The 27,996-nt window shown below is 51.1% G+C and overlaps 1 protein-coding gene across 1 annotated transcript; it reads right to left on the reverse strand.

The window, feature by feature from the left end:
- Positions 1–669: 669 nt before the first annotated feature.
- LOC133348411 (GAS2-like protein 2) lies at positions 670–27,520 on the reverse strand. Its single transcript, XM_061561203.1, has 11 exons — positions 27,288–27,520; positions 21,743–21,825; positions 20,249–20,416; positions 17,997–18,106; positions 17,091–17,771; positions 14,252–14,395; positions 13,517–13,732; positions 7,554–7,661; positions 7,110–7,206; positions 5,855–6,074; positions 670–5,180 (listed from the first exon to the last, which is right to left on the reverse strand). The coding sequence occupies exons 5-11, from the start codon at positions 17,340–17,342 to the stop codon at positions 2,618–2,620; spliced, it is 3,600 nt and encodes a 1,199-aa protein (XP_061417187.1). The 5' UTR covers positions 17,343–17,771; positions 17,997–18,106; positions 20,249–20,416; positions 21,743–21,825; positions 27,288–27,520; the 3' UTR covers positions 670–2,617.
- Between the last annotated feature and the right edge of the window lie 476 nt (positions 27,521–27,996).

Here is a 27,996-nt window from a genome sequence, read left to right on the forward strand (position 1 = left end):
TCAGAATATTATATTGAAATTCTCTTAGAATTATTAAAAATTAAAAGTAATTATAACTATAAAAAAATACTTGAAACTTTGTAGTAGAACGAAGCAAAATGGAGAGTACAATTATAACAATCATATATTCATTTCACAGAATTAAAAGCCCTGGTAGAATCATTAGAATCAAAATGTTTAATAACAATCATTCAAAAAATTTACTAAATGTATGCTTCTCCATTCTCCCATGGAGAAGCAAAATGCTCTATTCATGGAATAAATAAAAGGTGACCTTAGTAAATTTATATAATCAAATAGTTAATAATGATAATTTATCAAAAATAGTGTTGTTATAACAATTCTATTTAATATTTTTTTCATTTAAAGTTGCGCATTTTGATGTGACGTCACATTTCTCAACCCCCCCCTCCCCGCCTCGTCACACATCGTCACAAATGTCTGACCCCCCTCCCCCCCTAGGTGCGTGACGTCATTTATGGACGGCCCCTAGGGGCGCTGGCCAGCTCAGCCCCACCGTGTTTTCCTTTGAAAGTCGTCGCCAACAAATCCAAACCCCCAGCAACGACAAAAGTGCCCGCCACTGTGGGGGTTGCGTCGTGGGACGAGATTTCATTTGGCCACGGATGGAGGTGGTGGGTGGGGCGGAGGGGGGTGAGAGAAGAAGAAGGGGGGGGGGGGGCTAGAAGGGGGAGGCGGGGGGAGGAGGAGGAGGGGGGGGGGTGATGAAAAGCGCCCACGTGGAGACTAAAGATCAGAGACGGCTACGTCATCATCACGCACGTGGCCGGTGATTGCGACCCCATTCCGCGGGACGTCAAACTAGTCGCCGTGAGCTCCCGATTAATAATCATCCGGATTATGCGGCTTGCGGGATTAACCGTGCTTGCGTCTGACGAAGAAAGCAAAAAAAAACAAACACTAAAACTAAATTTATCAAATAATTATCAAAAACATCTCACACACGCGCGCTCGTGTTTCATGTTTCGGTGCTGCTCGCTCGCGACGGGTCCGTGACTCGGCGGCCACGTGACTGCAACTTTCAGGAGCATTGGATAGAAAAAAAATTAAGACTTGCGCGCTAAGTATGCACCCCCATTCTATGTAGGTAATCAACAGTGGCTTTTTAAGACCGGAAGCAGGTGGATGGCTTCACTATTCTGGCAAATCGCCCGATGATGCTGGATGTAATTACCAGCGAAACGTAAATGTTGTGGATGTACTCTCCAACACACCGGTGGGCTGAAGTAGTGAACTATTTGGCGTTTTGTTTACGTGACAAACCCCTTACTGATTGGCCGTGTCGGGTGGTAGAGGGTTTCAACACATTTATACCTAACGCGATCTAACCTTTTGTTATGAAGTGCTTTGTTGTCGCCTTACTTTACACGTTTCGCAATATCCGTGTTGTTGGGTTATTTGGCGGCACCCCTTACCCTTCCCCCCGTTATCACGGCGGTGGCTATGCTGCAACGTGGAGCTGTAAGCCGGCACTGTGGAGGCAGCTAAGGTTGGTGGATCACACAAGCGTTGTGTAACTCCCTTGCCATGTGCGTGTATACATAGCCGCGGTGTATACGTACAAGTGAATATAGTTTAGTTTCTACATCTGCATGGGATAGCGCATTGCCCCCTTTCCAGGCGTGGGATATCTCCGAGTGCTTTGGTTTTCCTCCCACATGTAAACGTTCTTTAAGTGACCGATAATAACACCTTAATATACAGAGGGACCCCAGAGCTTGGGGGTAATTTGGCGGCGGCTCACCGCCCGGCTGCCTTTACAACTCGTCCGTGGCGCCCTCACCCCTCTTAGTCGTTCTCTCTCTTCGTGAGCTGCCAAATACTGTGCAGCGGAATTATCGGAAGAATAATAATTATAATCAAGAGTTTACTCTAGTTGTACCAATGATGGGACTCACGTCGCTCATGAATTATTTGACCGAGGGTTTTTCCCCCTTCACTTGTTTTCTCACGCTGAACGATATATTAATCTTCGTCGCCACACCACGCTCAATATTTGTTTGCGATTCACAGCCCATTTGATCACATTAGCATTTGACACTCAACACGCGTAGCAGAACACATTGGAGCATTGTGCATAATACTTTGCAGAACTCTTACTTATGCAACACCACACCGTATTGTACACCACCACCACCACAGAAAAATACTATCATGCCGATCGGTCTGTTATTCACATTATGCACACACGCACAATCCAAGGTGCTCGTGCAGAAATTGATTCCCACCGAAGACACTTACATCCAGTGGCTCATCGAGATGGACCAGGTCACAGGGCCATATAGGGGGTGCTTCAGAAATGGCCACGGAAGCTTCCAGAGATGGCCTTCCAAAGCACTTTCAGCGGCCCTGCCAGGTCGCTCATGATCACACCCACGACTCCTCGTCCGCTGCCGCCCCCGAGCAGCATGCCTTGGAGCTACTGCCGGAGCCCCGAGGCCCGGACGGGCTGGCGTCCGGCGTAGAGGGCAGCCTGCGGCCGGCGATGTGCGCCCTCGGCGGAACGCTGTGCTGTGGCGGCCACACGTCCTCCTCGGAGCCCAGCTCCTCCTCGGCCCTCACGTTGGGCGTGAGCAGGCTGCGCACGCGGGAGCCCCTACGCGCCAGCTGTCTTGCCGACGGCGTCCGAGACATCGTCCTGACGCTCGGGGCCCGGCCCAGCTGAGACGCGCCGCTGCCCTGCGGCGGCCGGCTCGCGGGCCGCCCAGAGGAGCGGTTGGAGGGAACGCGGGCAATTTGACCCGGCCTCCTTCCCGTGGCCCGCGTGGACGGGGCACGGCCCACTTGGGCCACGGCGTATCGGGGCGCGCCGGGCCTCGCTTGCGCCTGGCTGTCGGCCGAGACTCGCGCCGTCCCACTGGTCACCTTGCGTTGAGATGCCACGCAGGCAGGAAGGCCGGCTGCGCTGCCACTGCCAGCCGCCCCCATTTTGCAAGTTGAGGGAGCTCCTCAAATTCTGAGGGGGACTCGTGGCGTGTTGCGGCCGTGGTGTCGGCAAGCTTCGCGAGCCCAGCTTGTTGGGGGACGACGGAGGATCTGGGCTCCCGGAGCTAGGGGTCTCCTTGTCGCCGGCCTCGGCCTGCTTGTAGACGGTGGGGGTGGGGATTTTGGAGGGACGTTGCTCTGGCCTGTGGTCACGACGAGGACGAATCTTCGGGCGGAGCTTCAGCTTATAAATGGACGGGACGCGCTCAGGCTTCCGAAGGCTCTTCCTCGGCCGAGAGAGGCCCTGCCGAGCCTGCTGCTGCTGCGTCCGCCTGGATGCCCTCTCTTCTCCGCACGCAAGTGGTTCCGCTGCTGCTGCTGCCACCATTGAATTTCGCAAACCCAGCGTTTCCCCATTCACCCCATCATTCTGCAATCGATCGTCTGCGACCCGTGGCGTCGCGCTCACCTCGCTGCCGTCAGCCACCTCCGACATCTTGTCTGAATCGCCTCCGTGGCTGCTTTCACTTGAGCGCCATTCACCATTGACGGCACCGTCCGAACCGTTGATGGGAGGCGCCTTCGCCAGTTTCGACCTGAGACTGTCTTCAATGACACTGAACCTTTCGCCGAGGATCAGCCTTTTCGTCAGCGTGTCGCGGTGCCCGTTCTTCGACGCTCTCTCTACGGCCTCCACCGCGGGCTGCGGGTCGACGGCCCTCACCTCGTCCACGGACTTGGACATTCGCGTGAACGTCCCGTCGCGCCGGAGTGCGCCCAGCGCGGGCGCTTTGCTGCCCCAGCCATCCATGTCGACGCGTTTGAGGTGCACGGAGCTCTGCTTCAGCTCGGCCACGACAGCGCCGTAATCCCCCTGGGCCACCGGCACGCTCACCGAAATCCTCGCCCCTACCGGCTCCGTGCCCGAATCGTCCGACGCGCCGCACGATGAGGGGCCGATCGTGCGGGCGCCGCTCGTGCGGGTGCCGCCGATGTCGAGGCTGGCGCCCAGGTGCCTGAGCGCCGGGTGGCTGCTGCTGCTGCCGCCACCACGCGAGGACGGCGGGCCCACGTGGTGGGGGGAGGCGAACTCGTCGCGCACGCTCTCGGGAGGGGTTTTGTTCGCGCGGTCCCGGGGTTGAGCGCCGTTGGGGAGGCCCCCGTGCTTGGGGTGCATCGTCTCCAGCGACAGCAAGGAGGAGTAGGCCGAGTCGCTCTTGGCGATGTCGGAGAAGTCGCGATGCGGCGACGCGGCGGGTGTGGAGCCCGACAGAGAGGGGGCGACTCCGCTGTCGTTCATCTCATTGTCGAATCCTCCTCCCTCGGCCGTTGCGTCAAGCTTGTTCTTGCGCATGTTGGCCCGAAACTCCTCCTCCAGACGGCGGTAGAGCTCCGCTTCCTCCTCGCGCGGGCGGTCGCCCGGCGGCCTGCACGCGACACTCGCGTCCTCCTCGTCGACGTCATCGTCGTCGTCCTGCTCCAACTCTTTCCCGTGCTCGTCGATGTAAACAAGCTGAGCCGTCGCCTGCGGAGACCAAGCGCCGTCCCTCTGGACAGGGTCGCTTCGCCGGTTGGGATGCGCCCTGTAGCTCACCACGTCGAGCTGAGTGTCCAGCGACCTGGAGCTCTTGATGCTGTTTGTGCCGGAGACCGCCAGAGAGCGTGCCGGGGCCGGTGACCGGGCTCTGTCCATGGAAGGCGCGCAGGGAAGATACTTATTGACGGCGGTGGCGGGCTGGGTCACAAGCTGCCGGATGCCGTCCGCGGCCGCCCCTCTCTGCCTCGGGCTGGCGCGGGCGGGAAGGCTCGTGCTCATCGACTCCTTCAGCTGGGAGCCGAGTTGAGCGCCACTCGCCCCGGACGCTTCGTCTTCGAGCGGCTCCTCCAATCGCCTCCGACGAGCCGAGGGCGCGACCTCGACGAGCGCGACGCGCGTCACCGCGTGCCGGCCGTCTTTGCTGCGCCGCACCCGCAGCAGCACTTGCTCGTTATCGTGCCGAGCGCCCGTCAGCGACTCCGCCGAAGAGTAGGGTCTGCTGTGCAGAGGAGTCGGCTCCACTTCACTGCGGGGTCTCGTTGGTCTGAATTTTGCGGTCTGCTGTTGCTGCTCTTGCTGCTGCTCGAGCAGCGACGGGGTTCTCGGGCGTGAGGCCTGCGCGCCGACGAACGGGTCGTGGGTCGAAAGGGGCCTCCGCCTCTCCTTGCTCTTACCGCCGATGTCGTCGTCCCTCATTCTGATGACGAGAGCAAAGAGACGAGTGAGACGGGAATAATTGCGCACGTGCACGGCATTCGCTCGCTCTCGAAGAGCGAGAACGGCTCGAAGGAGTGGGGAGGAACCACGGGCGAGCGGTAAAGGCAACCACGTGGTGGGCTGACGCAAAATCCAGTCTTCGAGCTATGCGGTCCTCGATAAATGAAGGTGATATTGGTCAATTCATGGAGCCACCAAGTAATGTCCTCTTGCATACAGCAACGGGCAACCCAGTAGCATTGTTTACAAAGGCCACACCCTCCTGATGAGAAGTTTAAACGCTTATAGAAAACATTGGTCTGGAAGGAGACGTGTTGGACTCATGGACATACATTATTTTGGTGAATAGAACTGATCCAAGTTCGTTTACCCATAATACTCCGCACCTCCAATTAGCAAGGTTGGCTATGTACGGCGTGAAAGAAGTTATACATACGTACATACATCCTCCAAGACGGTAGGCGGGAATGGAGCGGTGGCGCGGTTGCTAGCTAGTAACACCACGCTCGGAACCCTGGCGACCTGGACATGGCCACACATCAGCGGCGAGCGAGTGATGTCGTCGTCACCATAGCACTTTGCGAAAGTCCGCAAAAGTCTAACTCCTGCTCCCGTGTTCCACGGAGCTGTCTCCCGCCATCCCCATCACCGTACCTCACGGGGGTCCCGGGGCGAGGAATCGTCCCCTCCCTTCCCTGCCCACGGTGCTCAGCGGTCCCGGGGAGAGGGGAGTAGGGCCGGAGGTCGTGGGTCGTCGCAGAGAGGCGAAGCTGCGAGCCCGACCTGGGCCCCAGGCCGGTCTGCTCCGGGCACACCGACGTGGCCGTTTTGGAGAGCTGCGATGAGCCCCCTGCCTTGACCGGCGTCCTGTGAGCTGAGGGCGGGGAATTCGCACGGGAGAGAGAGTGAGAGAGGCGTAGTGCGCGCACACGCGGTGAAATCGGTGCGCTTGCCGCAGTCATTCTTCACGCCGTTTCATGTGTCCGGGTAAAGTTGCCACCTCTGAGGTACAAATAAACAAGCGCATGTCACGGGAAGAATAAGAATATCTCCTGATACCACCGGAAGAGAGGGGAGAACTGCACGGAAATGTTTCGCCTTGAGTGGCGGATCATTATTATGCAATTGACAAAAAACTGGGGCCGTTAAGGTTCGTGGAATACTTACATATTTATTGGCACAGCTTTTTCAAGAAGAGGAAGATTTATATGGTCAAGTTAAATAAACTCCTTGAAAAAAGTAAAAAAAACAACGGTTTTATTAACAACTTCGTTTAACTGACGGTCGAGAAGTACGTCAATGGTGCCCGAGTCGATTCCACAGTTTAGGGGCCGCGGCGTTTTTGACCTACACAAAATATATATATAATTAAGAAGCCGTCCATAATTTTTTTATTGATTGAAAGGAGGCAATTAATTTATTATTTGATGCCGATTTTGATACAGAATTGTATTGTCTTCGGATCTGAGTACGTGTGCAAAATGTGGAATTGATTGGACAACAGGAAGTAGACTAAATTTTGATTACAAAATTTGACCACGACAAACACAAGTGAAGTTAAATAAAACCGTTGAAAAAGAACGATGTTAGAATAATTTGTACGGGGGAGGTGGGGGGGATAGGATCTTCAGCGGATGCCTGACAGAAGAACGTGAATCGCATTGTTACTCCGTTTTGAGTTCAACAATCCTTTCATGTATATACGTATGTATGTTGAACTTCTTACGCACCGTACGTAGCCAAACGTGCTAATCGGAGGTGCGGGATGAATGTTTGTTGAATGCGGTTGTGTGTCTACCCCTGAGTTTTTGCATGCCCCCCCCCCCATCCTTTAATCGAGGTCAAGCTACAGCGTTGGCAGCGTTGGGGTGCGAGGGGAGGGTTGGGGTGGGGGGTTGGGGACTCTCACTGGGGGCCAGGCAGCGGCAGGGGTCGTGCTTGTCCAGGTAGTGCTCCAGGGTGTCCCAGCCGCCACCCACGCGCACCATCACGTGCTTCCGCAGGATCTGCCCGCGTGCCACCGACACAGAGAGAGCCGTAAGGACGGTTCCATAATCGTCGTCGTGATTATTACGATCATGAGCCGTGACGAATCCACTACTTGATGAAGGCCTCCTCAATGCCATGTAGGTTGCTGGCCGCCTTTGTCTCCCCAGTGGCGATGTTTACACATTGCACCAGGAACTCATTTCAGGCTGAGTCGACCTAGGGGAGGCCCAGGACCGGTTCAGATAATCGTCACTGGTGTTTGCCATGAGCGGGATTCGAACCCGGGTCGCCAGGTTCATAGCGCAGCGCGCTAACCGCTACACTACCGCCCCCCCCCCACACACACACACAGAGAGGGTCTCACCCTGACGTAGATGAGGGAGCTGGAGTCCCCGACACGGTACTTTCCCTCTGACACCCGCACCATGGGGAACTGCACCGGGCACGTGCATCGGCTGAGCAGGAACCGCACCTAGACGGGCACGGAGACACGTGTGGCTCTGAGCGACAACGCAGACCATGTGTCCGGACTACGTATTTGACCATCATCATCACCACCACCGCCACCGTCTTCATCATCATCACCGTCGCGTGCTATTTATACCGCAAGTCCCATGCAGTGCATGTCAAGGCAATAGAACTGAGTGCCGTTTGAGATATTTACTCGGGAAGAAAGTGGTTTCAGACTCAACGCTTGGCGTCATGGCATCAAAACCTGCCCCTTCTCGTAAGTGCAGTGAAGTAGAACTGAATTATTTCTGAACTTTTGGGGGGAGCGGCGGCGCAGTGGTTAGCGCACGGCACCCTGAACCCCGATGACCCGAGTACGACCCCCCCCCGTGCCCCCCCCGCCCCCCTTCATCAACCCACGCTGCTCCCCCCCCCCCCAGCATGGGAATTACAGTCAGTTATCGACAACAACCATCATCAGAATAAAGGGCCATCCATTGAGTAGGTACGCAAAAATCTGTCAAAACTTGAGCCCTGCCCCTCCCTGTACGCACGCGGACATTCTACACCCCCCCCCCCCCCACCTGCGTACGTACGCCTGACGCACCCCCCCCCGAATCCTATAGAACGGCCGCTATTGAATCTACGCAGAAACGATCAAGGATTATTAATAATATCAACGTGTTTAAGCAAACAAATAGGACACCGCCGGACTATCTAACTCATTTGAGGGCCAATGTAGACACATTATTATCGAGGCTTCACCCCCCCTCCCCGTTTCCTATGCGTACGCACATTGTCAGTAGACCCCCCCATACGCAAGCATACGCGTTTGGGTTAACCCCCCCCTGCCCCCTCCATGCGTACGTACTAAATGGATGGCCCCCTAATGTTCAGATTTACTAAGGGGGCAACAACATTGACGATGACGACGGTCACCGCCGCCGTCATCATCACCGTGGTTAGTTTGCTTCGCCGTGGCAGCTCGAATTTTTTTTCGAAACTTTGGGAACCGCACGTGCTGGGGGGGGGGCAGTGCCGGATTATCCCAGTAGCAAAAGTAGCTACATATGTGTAGCTACTACATATGATACGTAGTAGCTACACATATGTAGTAGCTACGGGCCCCGCACTTTCAAGGGCCCCGCGCTAAACGCTTTCAAGCTATCAATTCCGGCTCACCGAATCTGCACTTGCGCTATTACTCTAGTACTATACCGCCTTCAACTTTTACGAACGACCGGGTGTTCAAGGTTAGTGATCTGTCGTATTATCCGGTTGTATAGCAAATGAAAAAATCCAATTACTTTGCTATGCAAGTTACAACATTTGTGTGGTTTTTATTTTATTTAGGGCCCCTTGACAACATACGCTGCAGGGCCCCGCACTAGTTTCATCCGCCACTGTGTGTGTGTCGGGGGGGGAGGGGTCCCCTGTGATGACGTCACGGTGGCGAGTCTCGGTTGTTGCGCTGCTGCCGCAACGACCTCCCTCCCTCCCTCTCCGTGTTGACTCTGTGGTGCGGCGGGGGTGGACGGGGGAGGTGGTGGTGGTGCTGCTGCTGCTGCTGTGTGCACAGGCCGACTGGCGGCGTCTCTCGTTGCCAGGTTTCTGGCACGCGTGGTGTAGCGAGCGCCCAGCGTCGCCGCCGCAACGCCCGAGCTGAACCTTCAATAATCATCGTGATGATACGAGATTGTTTTTTTCTTAAAAGGTTAAGGTTGTTTTGCCAGGCGCGTATCACGTTCATCGTATTTTAAGATGGGGTTGGAAAGTAAAAAATGAAACGCACCCCAAACTTGTGGCTCGGTTTTCATGAAGTTATAGAAATGTTTTCAAACACACTGCACGTATTATCATAGGCTACGTATGTGCGTCGAACTTCTTTCGCACCATACGTAGCAGATTATAAGACGCACCAATACATGTTTCTTTGTAATGCAGGGCAATAAAAAAAGGCGCGTCTCATAATTCGGAGAATGCGGTTATGCCGTGCATTGATTGGAATGTCGCGATGCAAGTATCTAAGTTTGCGCGTGAGAATTCATCATTTCCGATGTATGCAAATGGTATGCACATTTTATGCAAACTGCATGCGAACGATAGATTTCAGGCCAACGACGTGGGATCAAGAGAATGGAAAAATAATACAAAGTAACTGGAAAAAGGAGGTTAAAAAAATCTACATGTTAAAAAAAAATCGAATCGCCACCAAGAATCATCACAAATCATTGGATCGGATGGGGGGGGGGGGAGGTGGATCGTTTCACGTCTGATTATTCGTTTTTGCTCGCGAATAAGTTCCTGCTGGCGCTCATGAGCGTCGCGTTGTCACGAGGCATTTCCATTCGTCGTTCTCTTGAAGGCAGCAACGCAACAGCAGCATCGCGTTAGCGGTCTCGCGAAGATGGATTTTTGGAGAGCTGCTTCTGCATTTCCTTCACTTTACCCACCGCTGGAGTCACCACATTGTTTTGTTTTATAAGCCCCCTCCTATAAACGTGTTGGCCCCGGCGTCCATCAAACGCATTCTTTATGTTTCAGATTGCAGAGCTGGAGTTTGTTGTGCAGCCATTGGTTACCAAGCAAGGGGCTATGAATTCACAATCACGCCGAAGCACTCCGCGTTATTTATCGGTGGCTGCAACTCGGATTTGAAACCCAGAACCTCACGCGTGCTGGTGACACACCACGACTTGGCATTAACCCCCTGGGTGAATTCTAGATTTGAAGCTTTCGTGACTGCAAGGATTCATATTCTTGGGTTTTTTCAGTAAAGTCACGTAGGTAAAAAATTTAAACAAAAAATTAATAAAAGTAAAATATAAATAAAATAAAAATCACGACTTTCGGAGGCTTGTGTTGCCTCCGAAACGTCGTTATTTTTTTATTTTATTTTAATTTTACTTTTATTAATTTTAAAATTTTACCTACGTGACTTTACCGAAAAAACCCAAGAATATGAACTCCTGGGTAAACTCAGGCCACATCATCAACGGCGATTTTCGAATATATATATTTCTAGCAGCGAGATGCGATCGTGTCTTCAAGACACTTTACAAAATGAAAAACAACGCAGATTATGGCAGCGAGGGTAGGGGGAGGGGATCCGGGTATTGCACCTTTGGAGAGACCTGAGAGAGAGAGAGAGGAGAGGGCGGAGAGAGAGAAAGAGAGGAGAGCAACAGGGAGGCACAAGTCCGAGAAGAATCAACCGGACCCCTGAATCAACGACGAACTCTGGGGATTTTGCCCCCAAATCATTTTCGGGGGGGGGGGGGGGGTGGTGGCAAGTTTATCGTGAAGTTTTTAGACCTGAACACTGGCATATACCCAAACATCAACACGCGCGCACAAGCAGCTCTGACATAATGCAGTAGCGTTCAGTTCAAGGATTGTGACGGCGCGCCTCAGAGAATGCGCGGAATCGATGTTGATTTTTAAATCGGAGCACCCGATCAATCCAACTGAGCCGACGATGCCAAATGAAGTGGCGTGCACGGATTTTACTCGGTGGGCGCGCGCATTAAAGTGCCGTCTGCCCCCTTTTGAGAGTCCCACAAAGCATAATAAAGGCAAAGTGCCACCCTGTAACTCGGATTTATAGGAGACGCTGAGCCAACAGCCGTGTCTGTAAGCGGTGTGTAACGAACAACGCAACGTGCATTTGATGACATTTTTGGCCTTTTCTTTTTCGCGCGCGTTCGTTGCTGTCAGGGACGGTGGTAGCGCCGGCTTCTAAACATCTGCAGGATCCATCTTCTTGGTTCTCTCGGTAAAGTCACGTAGAAGGAAAATAATAAAATAATAAAAATAAAACATAATAACATAATTCTCACGACGTTTCGGCCACAACGCAAGCAGCCGTCTTCAGGTGGAGAACGGGTCTGTCCTTCTACGTAACTTTACCGAAAGAACCAAGAAGATGAATCCCTGCAGTCACGAAAGCTTTAAATCGAAATCTGCAGGATCGTTCCGTGAACTCCGTGAGGAGCGCCGCGTGCACTCGCTGTCGAGGATGTCCATCGGCTTGGACCGTCGGGATAAACCGCAGTGCGACCTTTGGGCACTTTTTTTTGTGTCACGCAAACTCTTGGAAAGCGGACGCCACCTGGACTGTCGAGCAACAGAGAGAGAGAGTCGCCTGCCAAAATTGCAACGGCCCATCGACAGCTCTAAACCCTCAAAATCCATTCCATCCTTTTGTCCCCGTTCGTGGTGATTAGCACACCACACATGGCCACAATCGTTGGGCCCCCAAAACCAATCGCGATTGGCACAAGCAAATACGTTCTTTGCCGAGAGGCTTGCCGACTGGGCTGTCTTTTCTCCGCTTCCAATCCCGTCGACACACCGCGACCCCCTTCGCTGTTTTGGGGACGCGTGTCTACGAGCGATGCGTCACCGCGGCCATAAAATACTATTCATTAGCGGCAAACGGCCACCAATCACGAGGATGCCGCTATCTGTGTTGCGCCAGACTCCCACCGAACAACCGATCCTCAAACAACGACGGCTGCCTCCACGCCACGGAAATGGAATCATGGACCTCGGTGGGCCGGGTCAATCCGTTACATGACAGCGGACCTCGCAAGTGTTTGTTTACATATATTGCATTTAATGAAAGTGTAATTTATTCATCAGGAAAATCCTCGCAGAGTCTCAAGACACTTTTGCAACGAGTGGTAATATTTGGCCAGTTTCCTTTTTTAAGGAGAGGTTTTTTTTTGTGTCTGTAGGGAGTGTAAAACCGAAGCATCTCAAGAAAAGCCACGCGTAATGAGAGCATGGCACTCAAGAGGTCCGCACGGACAGGTTAAAGAGCCCACTTCCTGCACATCCATCCGCTGGCCGCCATGCAGCCCAAGCAGGTTTGGGAGTTTTGTCTCGGATGATGTGCACTGACGATGGGCCTGATGGTGACAATTTACTTGACATACCGACAAAACCCCACAGGCTCATAATGCCCTCATATTTTGTGCTCCTTGTTGAAGTAACAGCTGAGCGACGGTAGCGCGGCCATCGACATTTTTTTTGTCTGTGAATTACGATGACTTAATTCATGGCTTTGCCACAGCTAAAGCTAGTAAAAACAATGTTTTTTTAAGACAGGAGTGTAGCGAGTAATTTACGTTTCATGAATTTACCTCGAGTCGAATACATTTGTTAATCATGGCTAAATAATGACATGTGTTTGATGACTCTCTGCAATATATAATACACACTTAAGCCTTTGCCTCCTATTTAGCCTTAGACTCTTCGTAACTCTTAATCTGGCCATGCCTGGTGCCTCATACCCAATCTGGTTCGTGACCACCGCACCTCACCCTTTGGTCTGGCGCAGTTGCACCGCCTGCAGACTCGACAGCGACCGCGCGAGGAGTGGCTACGCACGTATGTTGAACTTCTTTTGTACCGTACGTAGCCAACATGGGCTGAGTTTGTGGGGAAGGAGGGCGGGCGGCGGGGGGCGGGGGAGCAACGCCCCGGCCAAACCGGACATTTTCATGAATTTATTTTCAGTAGTTTACAATGAAGGTAAATTTTTTTTCAATTAATTACACGCACCCACAATCCCTAACGCGAGGAACAAAGTGAACCCCTTGCCCCCCCCCCCCCCAAATATAGAAGTCACACACCGCCTATGGTAGCCAGCCGTGGAAAGGACAACAAATGAAACCGAAAGAGCAGAGGGATGGGTGGGAGAACGGTGGTGGGGGGGGAGGTGGTGTCGGGCTGGGGAGGAGTGGCCGGTGGGTGGGGGTGGCGGTGGAGGTGTTGGTGGTGAAACTGTGGTGGTGGTGGGGGGGGCAGCGAGGGGGGTGGATGGATGTATGGGGGTGGCGGTGGTGGTGGTGTCGGCAGGGTCAGACTGACCATGCCGTCCAGGCTCTTGAGATCACACGTCTTGCGCTGGGGCTGCGCAGCGGCGGGGGGTGGCGGCTGGGCCTCGGGCTGCCTCTCGAGGCGGATCTCCTCGTCGATCTCGCGCTCGAGCTGCACCAGCACGGGCGCCAGCATGCCGAAGCGCGCGCCGCGCCGCGCCACCTCGAGCAGGCACAGCACGAAGTGCTTCTCGTTGCGCCGCAGGACCTGGGCCCGCCGCCGTGGGGGGGGGGGGGGGGTGTAGAGAGTGAGGGCCTCGTTCGCGAGGTCGGGACGACCACCCCGAATGATGTTTTTTTTTTTGACAGCGCGTCACGATACGATCCCGGTGGACATGCGAAAACGTCGGTGGCGACGTTGGCGCGTGGTTGGAACCGTTGGGCCAGCGTTGGCCCAGCGTTGGACCAAAGTTGGCCCAAAATAAGCCCAAGGTTCCCTGCTTACTAGGATGTAACTTGCTGTTAGCCAAACAATGCCATGCTGAAAAGAGCGCCCGCAAAAATTACTCAATTGGGATTACACGTGGCAACGTCTACCCGTACTGCGAGCACCTGGCAGGGCTTTCGTAAACAAAAACAAATAGTTTTCGTTTAATACATTGAAACTGACGGTTTGGCAAGAACACAAAACAATGAAACTTCTGCGCAGGGCCCCCCCTCCCCCGCCCATTTATCGAACATCTCTGAGATTGGGACGCGACCCTGGCCTCGTTGTCACCAAACGCACCAGGTCGTTGCTCTCGAACATGACGGACTCGTTGACGCCCAGCCGGTGTCGACACCAGCCGATGAAGTTGGAGACGTTGTCCCTGGCCTGGAAGGAGCGGGTCTTCACGTCGCGCGACGCGAACGCCAGGTCTCCCTGGGGAAGCTGCGGTGGTGGCGGGCGGGCGGGCGGCATAGGTAAAGGTGCAGGCCTGGAGGTGTATGCGTGTGTGCGCGCGTGTGCGTGTGTGTTGAACTTCGTTTTGCACCGTATGTAGCCAACCGTGCCGGGGGTGGGGGGCGGGCGGGGACAACTAACTAACTAACTAACAAAGACAAAGATCCCCCATATAGCCTTAACAGACTGTAGGGGCAAGTGCTGTTAGCGAGCACCTATGAAGGCCGGAACGGTACACGAGGGGGCGGGTGGCCAGCACCACGCCCGACCGCCTTTGTCTCCCTAGTGGCAATGTTTACACACCGCACCAGGTACTCATTCGAGGCTGAGTCGACCTAGGGGAGGCCCGGGACCGGTTCAGATAATCGTCACTGGTGTTGGCCGTGAGCGGGAATCGAACCCGTGTCGCCGGGTTCATAGCGCAGTGTAGCGCTAACCGCTACACTATCGCTCCAACTAACTAACTAACACACACACACACACAAAGTGACTTGCTCGTTCCACTGCTGACGGAAAAGAACACAAACCGCCCCCCCAGAGGGAGCTGTGTGGAGAGAGTTCCTCTGTAAAACGTCTTGAGCTGAGCAAGGTTGTATCGGGACTTGCGAGAAGAGACTAGGGGAGGGAGTTCCATTCACAAAATCCCGAGCAGCGTGACAACACAAACTGAGCACGTTCGTCGACAGCACAGCCGCGACAGAGCGGGGACGTGGCGGGTATAATAGGCGACGTTTCGGGCAAGGGGCCGTCTATAAATGACGTCACGCGATTTTGGACGATTTTTGACCCCACCCCTCTTCGCCACGCGGCGTTACAAAAAGTCAGACCCCCCCTCAAATGACGTCACAAAGCTCTGCCCCCCCCCCCCACAAAATAAATTAAACATGCTTCAAATCGCTTTAAACTATTGTAGTGCGTATTTAATGTGGCGCTGCACTCTGATGTTGTAGGAGAAAACATTTATTGAAAAGTCTATTTAATTAAGTAGAACGTGTTGTCTATATTTATTTAAAGTTGCGCATTTTGATGTGACGTCACATTTCTCAAACCCCCCCCCTCTTGTCACACATCGTCACAAATGTCTGACCCCCCCCACCCTAGGTGCGTGACGTCATTTATGGACGGCCCCTTTCCCGCGGGCGATTTCGAGCTCAGCGTTTGGCGGGTGCGTCTTCTCGATCGGGTCGGTGTTTTTGGCGTGCGATCCGGATTCGTGCAACCTTCATTGACGTCTTGGAAGAGTTTCCGGAGCGTCTTGTAATAATACTAATGATGATGATGATAATCCGGAGGCGGAACGCTGAATGCCCAACCATTCCGCAGCGGCGTCGTCGTGCCAACACCGCAGGACGATGCGGACATTCGACAGGGCTGCCATACGTGAATGTTTCCACAATGATAATTGGTTTTTTACCCTTTTATCTGGAAACAAAACTGACACCTTTTTTTACAAGGAGTCATGTTTGCATAAACCACAATACCTGCAGTCATAATGCAAACATGGCTCCTTGTAAAAAAGGTGACAGTTTTGTTGCCAGATATGAGGGTAAAAAACAATTAGCATATTTTTTACTGGCAAATGAGGTTCAATGTGTACATGCTTACACCGAGCTCTCATATTCTGATGGTGCATTGTCTTTGAGTTGCGCGCCTTTTGGCGTCATCTGGTCCAACACCATGTGAGACTAGGCTCTAAGGAAAGCTGTCTCGGGTGTGGACCAATCAACTTCAAGGACAGTGCACATATATTATCAGAGTTGTGTTTTTTGTTTGCATTATGACTGCAGGTATTGTGGTCAATGCAAACATGACTCCTTGTAAAAAAAGGTGTCAGTTTTGTTGCCAGATAAAAGGGTAAAAAAACAATTATCATATTTTTTACTGGCAAATGAGGTTCCAATGGGGTTTCCACAATGTTATGCTGCTGCTTTGCTGAAGATCGATTGATAGGCTTGAGCAGAGGCGCAACTATTGGTGGGGGGGGGGGGGGTGGGCTATGGGGCAGCGTTCTGCGACGCATAGGGACCCCGTCGACCACAAGGGGGTGCTTCGAATCGTCGAGAGATAAACAAAAGTCAAACATGTTAAGAAAATGTATATTCATTCATATTTTATTTTCCTGCCGTCTACCATGGACCCAGCTGTTAACGCATCTGGATATCATATTAATTGAGTATAAAGTTGCGCGATCCACCCCCTTTGAGGAAATCTTAGACCGACGGGGCCCGCCGTGAAAGCAAAGACGCATGATTACTTAATTGTTGGGCATTGTCCCTTTAAATAAATACTTTCATTATTATTATTAATACTGTCACAATGAGACGTCTGGAACCCAATACACGGTGCAAGCTAAAAAAGATTTACCACCTTTGCCAGTACCAACATATAATATTGGATTTTCCCCCTTTTTTCTGGCAACAAAACTAAAACCTTTTTACAAGGATTCATGTCTGCATTAACCACAATACTTGCAGTTTTTTGTTTGCCTGATCAACATTCCAAATTAGCGGATATGGAACAGTGTCTCCTACGCACACCCACGTCACGGGATCCTTACGGTGAGCCGTGCAGCAAGACCGTGCGTTTCATTTTGGGGGTAGAGGAGCGTTGGGGGGGGGGGGGGTGGGTAAATACACACGCAGTATTAACCAGGGCGGCCGCCGGGCCTCAAACCGCCTTTTACCTGCATGGTCGCGGCGGCTTGCGGCTGAGCCTCTGCGAACTCGGCGGCTTGGCGGTTCACGGTGTTGGCGTGGTGGCAGAGTACCGTGCCGGTCTCGAGCTCCTCCAGGAAGTTGTCCACCGTGATGTCGATGCTGTGCAGAGCGCTCAGCCACTCGGCCAGGTCCTCCTTCATGGCGTACAAGTACTCCTCGCTCGAGCGGAACGGACGGATGCTTTTGGTCGCCGCTGACGAGATGTCCACCTCGGCCATCGTGTTCACTTTGGGTGACTTCGTGGGGTCCTTTTTGAATTGTTGTTGTTGTTGTTCTTTTTGTTAAAATCTACGCACGATTTTAAGCCGCGTGTTTCCCCAATTGGACCGGTGAATATTTTTCAAAGTCGTACACTGTTGTTGTTGTTGTTGTCGTCGATGAAGGTGTGCGTGCTGCGTTGTGTGCCTTCTTTAATAGGTGCTCGCTAACAACACTTGCCTCAACAGCCGAAATGTAGGCGATATGGCGTATATTTGTTGTGCGATGGCAAGAGACAACCCGTGTCTGTACGTATCTATACTTCCGAGTTGACTGTTCAATGATGACCGTCTGTTGTTTTTGCAAATAAAACCAATCACCACAACGCGTTGCTTATTTCATGTCCAAGCAGAAACAGTGGCGTGCCGGATTTCTGTTAACATCATATTCTGTAACACGTACACAAATACAAAGCATTTCAACACTAACTCGCGGTTAGAAACGCCACGAACAATGGCATTAATTATTCATCGCTGCACGTGTGCATGCATGCATGTCTTATTCATTCATTGCGTACGGCCCCACAAGTGGCAGTGACACCTGTGGAGTAAAAAAAACCCATCAACAACAGGAACCCATAAACACCGATAGGGCGTCGAAAAGCAACTTAGTACCAAGACTGCAGGTGGCGTTGAGAGTTCGCGATCGTTCGTCAGCTGCCCCTGCCGCTGCCCTTTCAGTTCATCGCACCGTGCACGTCGTCTGTTCGGCGATCGCAGGAGACCTGCAAGAACGCCAGAGACATTTCCCACGTTGAGCATCTCGGCTGACACGAAGCTGGACTTCGCGCCATCTCCGTAGCCGTGTCGCGGGATGGGATGGCATGGAGCGAGCCACGCTGAAATAAAGCCGCGACGGAGGGCAGCAGATGCGACGACGCGATCCTCTCGCGTGGTGGCGGTGAGCGCTCGCGCTACGCAAAACCCGGCGACCCGAGTTCGATTCTCGCTCACATTCCAACTCCCCAAGCGCTACAACCAGGGTGGGAACCCCCCCTGCCTCTATGCGTGGCGTTCGGAGACCTGGCGAAATCGGTGGCGTTCAGGGCGATGTCCGTTCGGAGGCAATGACCGAGATGCAACGTCGGCAACGTCGTTGAATGATCCTCTTGTCTGGCTGTTGAAGTCACGGGGTAAGCGCGCAGCCCTTAGGTTGTGATCTGTTGGCTGCAGGGCTCCTGAATCGGACAACCGAGCGTTGCATCGGCCGTGATGGTTCATAGCCAAATAAGCGGTAGAATATTGCTATTGTCCTCTCGCCGTCATCGCCTTCGTCGTCATCATCATCATCGTCCCACCAGCAAATAACTCTCTTTGATTTGATTTTACTTTTATTAAATTTTTTTTTTACCTACGTGACTTTACCGAAAAAAAACCTAAGAATATGATTAATAACTCACAATGCACCGGATCTCGTCGGATCCAGGGAGCTCACTAAGCAGGGCCACACGAAACAAAACACTCCTCGCCAATGACATTCGGCAAGGCATCCCAACGTGTCAGGAATCTCTTGGAATCGAATCGTGAGACACACGGAGGTGCCTCTGGGGCAGATAAAAATTGGCACCGTGACTACACATCGTCAGCAGCTTGACTGCCAATCACCATTATCATAATCAACGGCCTACTATGCCGTAGTTTTATATGTGCAGTGTAATACTAAGTGCTTATGCATCCTCAACGTGTGCCTCTCTTCATGCGTAACACAACAGAAATATACATGTACAATGACGAAGGCTGCTGTCGTTTTCGCTACCAACAGCGGAAACAGTGAACGGGAGGGAGTGTGTGTGTGTCACAGTCACATGCTTTAAGCAGCGTCGGCCATGCACCGGCGATAAAGATTTGAGAGAAAGAAAACCCATCAAACTTGGAAGATTTTTAAGGTTTGGAGTCGGGCATCACGTATACGCACCTCACAATTAACAACGACTCACAATTACGGGACTGTTGTGACGGTGTCACACAAAGCACGGCGTTTAAATATATTCCTCGAATTGGTAATGCCTGATAAATATAAAGTAGACTGATGTTTCGGGCAACGGCCCCCTATCCAGAGGACAGAAATGAGAACAGCCGAAATGCTAAAAAGACAAAGATCCCCCATGTAGCCTTCAACAGACCGTCGGGGCAAGGTGCTGTTACCGAGCGCCTATTAAGATTAGCACGCGCGGCGATGGTCTGGCCAACGCCACGCCCGGCCGCCTTTGTGGTGTTCATGTTTGCACACCGCACCAGGTACTGATTTAAGGCTGAGTCGACCTGGGGGGGGGGGCAGGACCGGTTCGTATACTCGCCACTGTTTTTAGTCGTGAGCGGGAATCGAACTCGGCTGGCTTGGCGTTGGTAGCGCAGCGCGGACCACTGCGTTCAAAAAAAATAAGAAAAAATAACCACGCGCAGCGCATTCACTCGCTAGCTCGGCCACCGCGAGCTGAGCGTATTCACCGGATTATAAGACGCACCGGAAAGTAAGACGCACCCCAAAATTTTGTGCCCGGCGTAAAATACGAAATAATATTGAAGGCGAAACTAATCTGGTCTCACACACAGGCGCACAGATAACCGGAGTATAAGACGCACCCCTCCCCCCCGCCCACCCACCCCCAATTTAATGTTTTAAAACAGAGGGGAAAACAAGCGCGTCTTATAAACGGGGGAATACGGTAACGAGAGCTGACCACAGGCGGAGTCGCTTGTGCCCCAGAGGCACGCTCACGTTACACGCTTTGAATAATTGATCGCGCTCGAAGAGAAGTGAAGACGAGAGAGAGAGGAGGGGAATAGGCGAGAGAATAGAGAGCGAGATGGGACAGAAGGGGAGAAATGGGAAGGTTTGATCGTATCTCTCTCCGCGTCTCACTCACCTTAGCTCGCAATGAGCGGCGGACGTGCGCTCCATTTCCACCAGGCGAGGAGGCCACCGTGTGTTCGACGCGTTTCTATCACGGGGCGTCGTATCGTCTCCATCGCAACGAGCCAGCCCCGAGGTGGGGCCATAACAAACAAAAGCGGCGGAGTGTACGGCCTCTCTTCTGCAACGCACCCTCCCAGCCACCAGACTGAACGCATGCACCCTACCCCTCTACTCACGAAAGTCACTCACTTCCCCCCCCCCACACACTTCTCCCCCCCCCCCACACACACTGCAAGCCCCCGCTGCTAAAGGCAAGCCACAATGTGATTCATAGCCGGTTAATTTATTTGGGTTAGAACGTTTAAGTTTAGTTGATGAGAAGTAATAAAATAATAAAAATAAAACATAATAAAATAATTCTCACGACATTTCGGCCACAACGCAAGCAGCCGTCCTCAGGTGAAGACCAGGTCTATCGAGGCGACAGCGTCTGACCTGGTTTTCACCTGAGGACGTCGTGAGAATTATTTTATTATGTTTTATTTTTATTATTTTATTACTTCCCTTCTACGTGACTTTACCGAAAGAACCAAGAAGATGAATCCCTGCAGTCACGAAAGCTTTAAATCGAAATTTAGTTGATGAGTTTCATGTTAATCCGAGCAATGCATTTTTTTTGTTACAATTTAGTTATCATGTATGCATGTTTGAACTTCTTCTTTCGTAGCCAGGCCTGCGAATCGGAGGTGCGGGGGGAGGACAACAAACTATACACAACAAGCAGTTCTAAAGAAATTCGTTTTCAATCGAGAGTATTGAAAAGTGCGTAGCTCCAGTGGCTTCCTAATATAGGAAGGAAGAGCGTTCCAGACGGCCAAAGAAGCACATCTGAAAGTGCGCGATGCAGTGACCGTCTTTGGTCGATGGTTCGCCAAAATTCGCTGCGAGGATAACTGGAGTTTGCATCATGGTTAATGCTAATAAAACTGTACACAATTATACAAATTTTTAATCGCTTTTAAAAATTACCGTTTTGCCGAAAAGCCAATAATTATTAGGTACATTCGCCCACGTGGCAACTCGATTTGTATGGCTTTTATAGGGTAATAAAAAATGATATTCTTAACAAAATATTCAAAATAGTATTGTACATTCGTCATTAATGGTAAATCACCCAGAGGATCGAGCCTGCTTAGTACCGATACGCGATACTGCGAACACCAGGGGTTGCTAGCTTGGGCTGCGAGTGCAGCAACGGGTTCTTGAATATATCCGTTCAGATATTTGCGCTTTGCGTGTTATCCCCTCACATGCATTATGGGGGTTGTCCCACATGGAGCCACACACTCATGAATGGCATTGGCCAACATCTCAATGTGTAAGGACTCTCATAATAAAAGTGTCCTGCGACTTTGCTTTTATTTTCTGGATAAAGAAGCAATATTTATTTTATTATTATTATTATCATCATCATCATCAAAACACGGAATATTCTACATCTCACCGATGCATTGTCTGGTTGCGTGGCGTGTTCTTCGGCACAACGTCCGACGTTTCGCTCCACGTTCTGAGCGTCAAATTCAGGCACTGAAATTTCAGCGCAAATTCGCAAACAAAACACAAGAGAGCCGTCCAGCACAGCCACGGAAAACCTCGCAATGTGTAGAGAGCATCGTCCTTCCATCAAAGAATCACCACAAATACGTGAGCTCCGATTCGAGGTGACATCGAGGCGAGTTCGTCACACGTGTGTGCTTGCGATTGACACCTCTGCATTTAACATCGGCTGCACCGAGCGCATCGCTTAAGACATCGATGGAAAAAAAAACTAAAATATCACCACACACACCTTGAAACTGAATGGGAACTTTTTTTGCTAGGTATCAAAGTATGACAAAAAATACAAATAGGTGTTAGCCTTTCTGGCAATCAAACAGGAGGTGTTAGGATCTTCAAACACCAAATAGAAACTTTTTGCAAGGAATCACGTACTGCATTAATCGCGCACAGTACTTGTGGTGAACATTCAAACAAAACACAAGAAAACTTATCCTTATCTTGTCATACTTTGATACTGGCAAAACGGTCAGATGTTGCAGCTGCTTACCCCGAGCCCAAATTGCTCTGATCGTGCATTGTCCTTGTACCGTTCGCCTTTCGGCGTTGTCCTCTGCTCTGACGCTGGTGGTGAGACTAGGCCCTAAAGAAGGCTGTCTCTGGTGTAGGCCAATCAGTTGCAAAGAAGACAATGCAAATGTTATAATCAGAGCCGTGTCTGTTTGCATGATCGCCGCAAGTACCTTGTGTGGTTAATGTAGTCCTTGATTTCTTGCCAAAAGTTTTTATTCGGTCTTTGAACATCTCAACACAACCGTTGTATTACCAGAAAAGCTAAAACCTATTATTATCATTATTATTTTTCCGCACGCCTTGAAACTGGGCGTAGGTTCACGGACAGGCCACCTCCAGCGTCACACGAGCGTGCGTGATTTCGCAGGCGAGGTTTTGTTGTTGTTATATTTATTCTCAATGTAAGTAATTGGCGCCTCGACTATTATTTCCATCTCGTCAAAGACGTGTCAGCGACGAAGGGGGCCCTCCTCCCCCTCTCCCCTCCCCCCCACCACGGCAACCGCTCCGCTTAATTAAAACGTCCGCCTTAATCCGTCAAAAGCTAGCTAGCAACCCGCGCGAGTTCACACATTTTCCTACCCCCCCCTCCCCTTTTACTTTTGCACGCAAAGTCAAGAGGCGCGTCGCTCGCGTGTATTAATTACCGCGTGCGTCTCGTTTGGCCTTTGAGTTCAATTGTGGGGGGGGGGGGGGGGGGCGGTGGTGCAGCGGTTTGCGCACTGCGCTGGGAGCCCAACAAACCCTGACGTTTGATTCCCCAGCCATGGACAACGTGAGCGGTGAGCGATGCGTGATTTTGCCGTGGCATCTGTCACCTCCCCAAGCCTCCTTCACCCCTTTTTTTCATTGACCTGCACTGACCGCGATGATCACCACGATAATTACAATTTCGACTCTCGAAGAGCGAGGGTGATTCGGAGGCGCGAGGAGCCACGGACGAGCGGGGAAGGCAGCGAGCCAGTTGGAGAGGCGGCGCCTCCAGTTGGCCAAACTCTACGGTTGTCTACAAATGAGTGTTTACGCGTGGGAGCAAAGAGATGTAACCCACGCGTGCGAGGATGGCAACGCCACTCCACATAGACGGAACAAGTGGGGTCCGCTTGTGCTGCACTGCATTCTAAATTATCAACAGGTAAGGCCCATTGAGCTGTACGAACCTGATGGCTGTGCCCCGGGCACCATAGTACCCCGGCTCTCGCATAATGTCCGTGACGCAGTCGTTTTGAGTCTGTTGATGGTCGGCGATGCGGCAATCGACTCATCCCGACGAGCTGTGCACACGATGCACCACCACGCTGTGTACGAGAGCGTTCAGGGTTTCGGCGCAATCGTCCTCGCAGCGTTTCGACATCGCGGAGTAGCACCGATTTCGGATTTATTGGTACCCCAGGCGTGGAGTTCAGTACACCCCGGGAAAAAAAGTGTCCCAGAAATAACATATTTAATTGCCTCGGCCATGTTTCATTATTTGGTAACCCGGGGTGCGCCATAAGGATCATTTGTTTATTTTTCAGAGGCGACCTGGCAACAAATGATAGCTTACCAAGGCAAACCCCACAGAGATTTTTAGCTATTTTTCAGATGCGACTTGGCCACAAATGATAGCTTACTAAGGCAAGCCCTACATACATTTTTATCTATTTTTCAGATGCGACCTGGCCACAAATGATAGCTTACCCAGGCAAGCCCCACAGAGATTTTTAGCTATTTTTCAGATGCGACCTGGCCACAAACGATAGCTTACCAAGGCAAGCCCTACAGAAAATTGTATCTATTTTTCAGATGCGACCTGGCCACAAATGATAGCTTACCCAGGCAAGCCCCACAGAGATTTTTAGATATTTTTCAGATGCGACCTGGCCACAAATGATAGCTTACCAAGGCAAGCCCCACAGAGATTTGTAGCTATTTTTCAGATGCGACCTGGTCACAAATGATAGCTTACCCAGACAAGCCCCACAGAGCTATATATCTATTTCTCAGAGGCGACCTGGCCACAAATGATAGCTCAACGACGTGGCTTATCGTGTGGAAATTTATAGCAGCCAAATCCTCTAAACGTACGTTTCTAAATGTGTAGGGAAAATATGGAGAAAAAATGAAACCACGTGACCACGGGGGAGAACATGCAAACTCCAAATATACAACATGCACTGTCAGGGTCGGGATCGAACTCGCGACCTCCTGTATCTCGCCGCCGTGGCTGCTGGCAAGTTAGGCTCTTGGCACCTTGATACCCAAGAGAAGCGAGTTTCACAGCATGTTGTGATCCACCAGTCCTCACACTGCCTGGCTGCTTCACCTCCAATGTGGCAAAGTATGGTCAAGCAATGCTCACAACTGACACTGCCCAAGGAGGCCATCGTCCAGCGGTGGAATGGCAAAGGGCTGTAAATAATCTTGAAGACCTCTCCAGGCTGTATCTGTCATAGGGGTTATAGTAATAGGTTTTTACCCCTTCAACTGGTACAAAAACTGACACCTTTATACAAGGCATCATGTTTGCAATAACCACAACACAAGCAGTCAAAATGCAAAAAAAGAAACAACTCTGATAATGATATGCACTGTCCTTGAAGTTTTTGTACCAGTTGAAAGGGTAAAAACCTATTACTATATTTTGCCACTGATAAAAGAGGTCTCATAGTGTCATAGGGGCCGTTTGGCCATACTTCACCCCGCTGGTCAGTGCACGTTGGTGAACGGGATCCCGTGACCAGTTTCAGATATCAACTTGCCAATGATGGACCTGCATCTGTAACTGATTTTACTGGGATCGTAGCGCGGTGTATTCGCCAATACATCACTGCTGCTCACGTTTTTTTTTATTAACACAACACCACGAAACAAGTCTGGTCAGGGAGCGAGCGCTACCACACGTTTATTTTGGTTAATATTTAACATCTTCATCCAGGCATTGCATCAACCCGTCACTTGTTTACAAGTTGACCAATGAACTGTGCGCAAACATGTTCAGCTTGTAATGGGGTTTTTGTTGTTGTTGTTGTAGTAGAACATTACATTCAAATCCCAGCTAGGAAGAGTTATAACTGAAACGTTACGTCCAGTAGAAGAACAATTGATTTTACACGTGAATTATATTACAATGTAGAACTGCTTTTTTGTGTTTCTGTCTGTTGCTCTTCCCCCCGTACCTCCGATTATCACGGTTGGCTACGTACGGTGCGAAAGAAGTTCAACATACCTACGTATTGAGAGCAGACGTTGTTTTTTTCTGTCAGGTGCAGCGTTGTCCATTGCCCAGGGTTACGTAGGATCGTAACAGTCACATTGTGCCAAATGTTCACCCTTACCCCAAAACGGCTCTGTACACGATTGGGGAAACCCAATTACCATTCGGTCAGACGATCCTAAAATGCGTTAAAATATGTTCAGACGATGGCGATTCACTGAGCCGCGGTGAGATGAGTCAAATCATCTGACATCACCAATTCTAGATTTGAAGCTTTCGTGACTGCAAGGATTCATATTCTTAGGTTTTTTCGGTAAAGTCACGTAGGTAAAACATTAAAAACATTAAAATTATTAAAAGTAAAATAAAATAAAAATCACGACGTTTCGGAGGCAACACAAGCTTCCGTGTTGCCTCCGAAACGTCGTGATGTTTATTTTTTTTTACTTTTATTAATTTTAATGTGTTACCTACCTACATCACCAACCCACAAAATCCCACCCTGCGACACGATTCAAAACGCTCTGTAAACGCCACTATTTCCCGAAGACCAGTTGGCTGAAATGTGAAAATCTTACTTCCCTTTGTTAAAAAACACAAACAAACCCCACAATTTGTATCATGTTTAATTCCCCCTATAATTTTCCATGTTAATAACAACACATTACGCGATAACTTCACTGAGTAAGAAATGAAATCGCTTTGAATAATCATAACCCGCAGTATCAATTATCGTATCGAATTGGGAACAAATATTTCAGTCTTTCTAAAAATATCGCTGTAAAAATATTCCAGGTGCCTATGTTGCTTGTATAGTAACATGGAATTAGGTCACTACGTAGCATAGCGCTGGTTGCTGGCAGAGAAGGGGATCAGCACTTGCACAGCGCGTGAGTGGAGCTGCTTCTAGCGACACATCACAATCCGTAATGAAAAATGTCACAAAAAACACCGCCAAGTGTGAAGTGGCTCAGAAAAATTTGGCTACCGGTCCCGACCGAAGAGCATTTTGATTTAATTCCAAGCTTCAAACAAATATCACAAAATATTCGGAGCCAGAAAATAGATCTGTCAAGTGAAGAGCGAGAGAGAGAGAGCAAGCGAACAAAAGTGTAGGACATCATCAACTTTGAGACTGGCTTTAATATAATCTGCAGAGCTTTACCGCTTTAATAAGCCCATGAGCCAAGTTGGTAAGGAATGTGGTTGCTATCACCTCGGGTGGCAAATACTACCAGTGCCCAGCATCACGGGAAGTATCCAGCAGGTACGTACTTATGCGCTGTTCGTCTCACACACGCACACTTATGATGTATTTTTGTATTCCAAAGACGTTTGATATCCACACGCTGATTGCTTTCTTTCCCAACATGACATTCTCTTGTCGTTGCATTAATTAACCCCCTTTCCTCACGTGACGCGTACATTGTACAAGCGCCATCGTGATGACCCCTTGCTACGCCGATGCATTGTTGTGATCATGAGAAACAAAAAATGCTCGAAATGCTTTTTAATTGGCAGCATTCGGCACCCTATGTGGTTATGAAGACAATTGTGGAACAAATGATGCAAGGGCTGCTGCGTAGGGCTTCCCTCTGACAATTGCAACTTGACTGCGAAACTCCGCATGACCACACAACAACAATCGTGTACACAAGCAGACAAAAGAGATCCCCCGTGTAGCCGGCGCAGGCTGTTGGGGCGAGTGCTGTTTGCGAATTACCTGCGAAGGCCGGAACGCCGCAGGAGGAGGGGATGCATGCTATTGGTCAGCACAACGTCCGACCGCCTTTGTCTCTCCAATGCTGATGTTTGCACACTCGGCACCAGGTGCTCCTTCCATGCTGAGTCAAGCTAGGGACGGTCCCATCACCGGCGCAGATATTCGCCACTGGTTGTTGGCCGTGGCTGGGATTCGAACTCAGGCTGCGGGATTGGTAGGGTATAGTGTGCCAACCACTACGAACGAGACTGCCCCCATCACGCGCGCACGCTCTTCCACACAAAGTCACGCATGCTCACACACACACGCTCACACGTATACACAGACGAAACAAAGATACCCCGTAGAGGCTTTAACGCAATGTTGGAGCAAGTTCTCTTGGCGAACACCTATGAAGATCGGCACAGCGCACGAGGGGGTCAGTGGCCAACACCACGCCCGGCGTCCTTTGTCTATCCCCAGTCGCGATGTTGACACATCGAACCAGGTTACTCATTTGAGGCTGAGTCGACCTAGGGGAGGCCCAGGACCGGTTCAATTAATCGTCACTGGTGTTGGCCGTGAGCGCGAATCGAACTCGTGTCGCCGGGTTCATAGCGCGGCGCGACAAGCGCTACAACACTACCGCTCCACACACACACACCAACAGATACAATACCTACACACACACGCCCCAACATATACAACACACACACACACACACCACCAG

Source organism: Lethenteron reissneri, chromosome 27 (assembly GCF_015708825.2).
Source record: "Lethenteron reissneri isolate LAM-NWPU_2019-01 chromosome 27, ASM1570882v1, whole genome shotgun sequence".
Classification (NCBI taxonomy): domain Eukaryota; kingdom Metazoa; phylum Chordata; class Hyperoartia; order Petromyzontiformes; family Petromyzontidae; genus Lethenteron; species Lethenteron reissneri.

Excerpts from the sequence above, each read along its gene's own strand:
- LOC133348411 (XM_061561203.1), bottom strand. The coding sequence starts at position 17,342 with ATGGCCGAGGTGGACATCTCGTCAGCGGCGACCAAAAGCATCCGTCCG. Across the intron at positions 13,733-14,251 it reads TGTTCGAGAGCAACGACCTG|GTCCTGCGGCGCAACGAGAA; the intron begins GTGCGTTTGGTG and ends CGGCGGGCCCAG. Across the intron at positions 7,662-13,516 it reads TCAAGAGCCTGGACGGCATG|GTGCGGTTCCTGCTCAGCCG; the intron begins GTCAGTCTGACC and ends GTGCCCGTCTAG.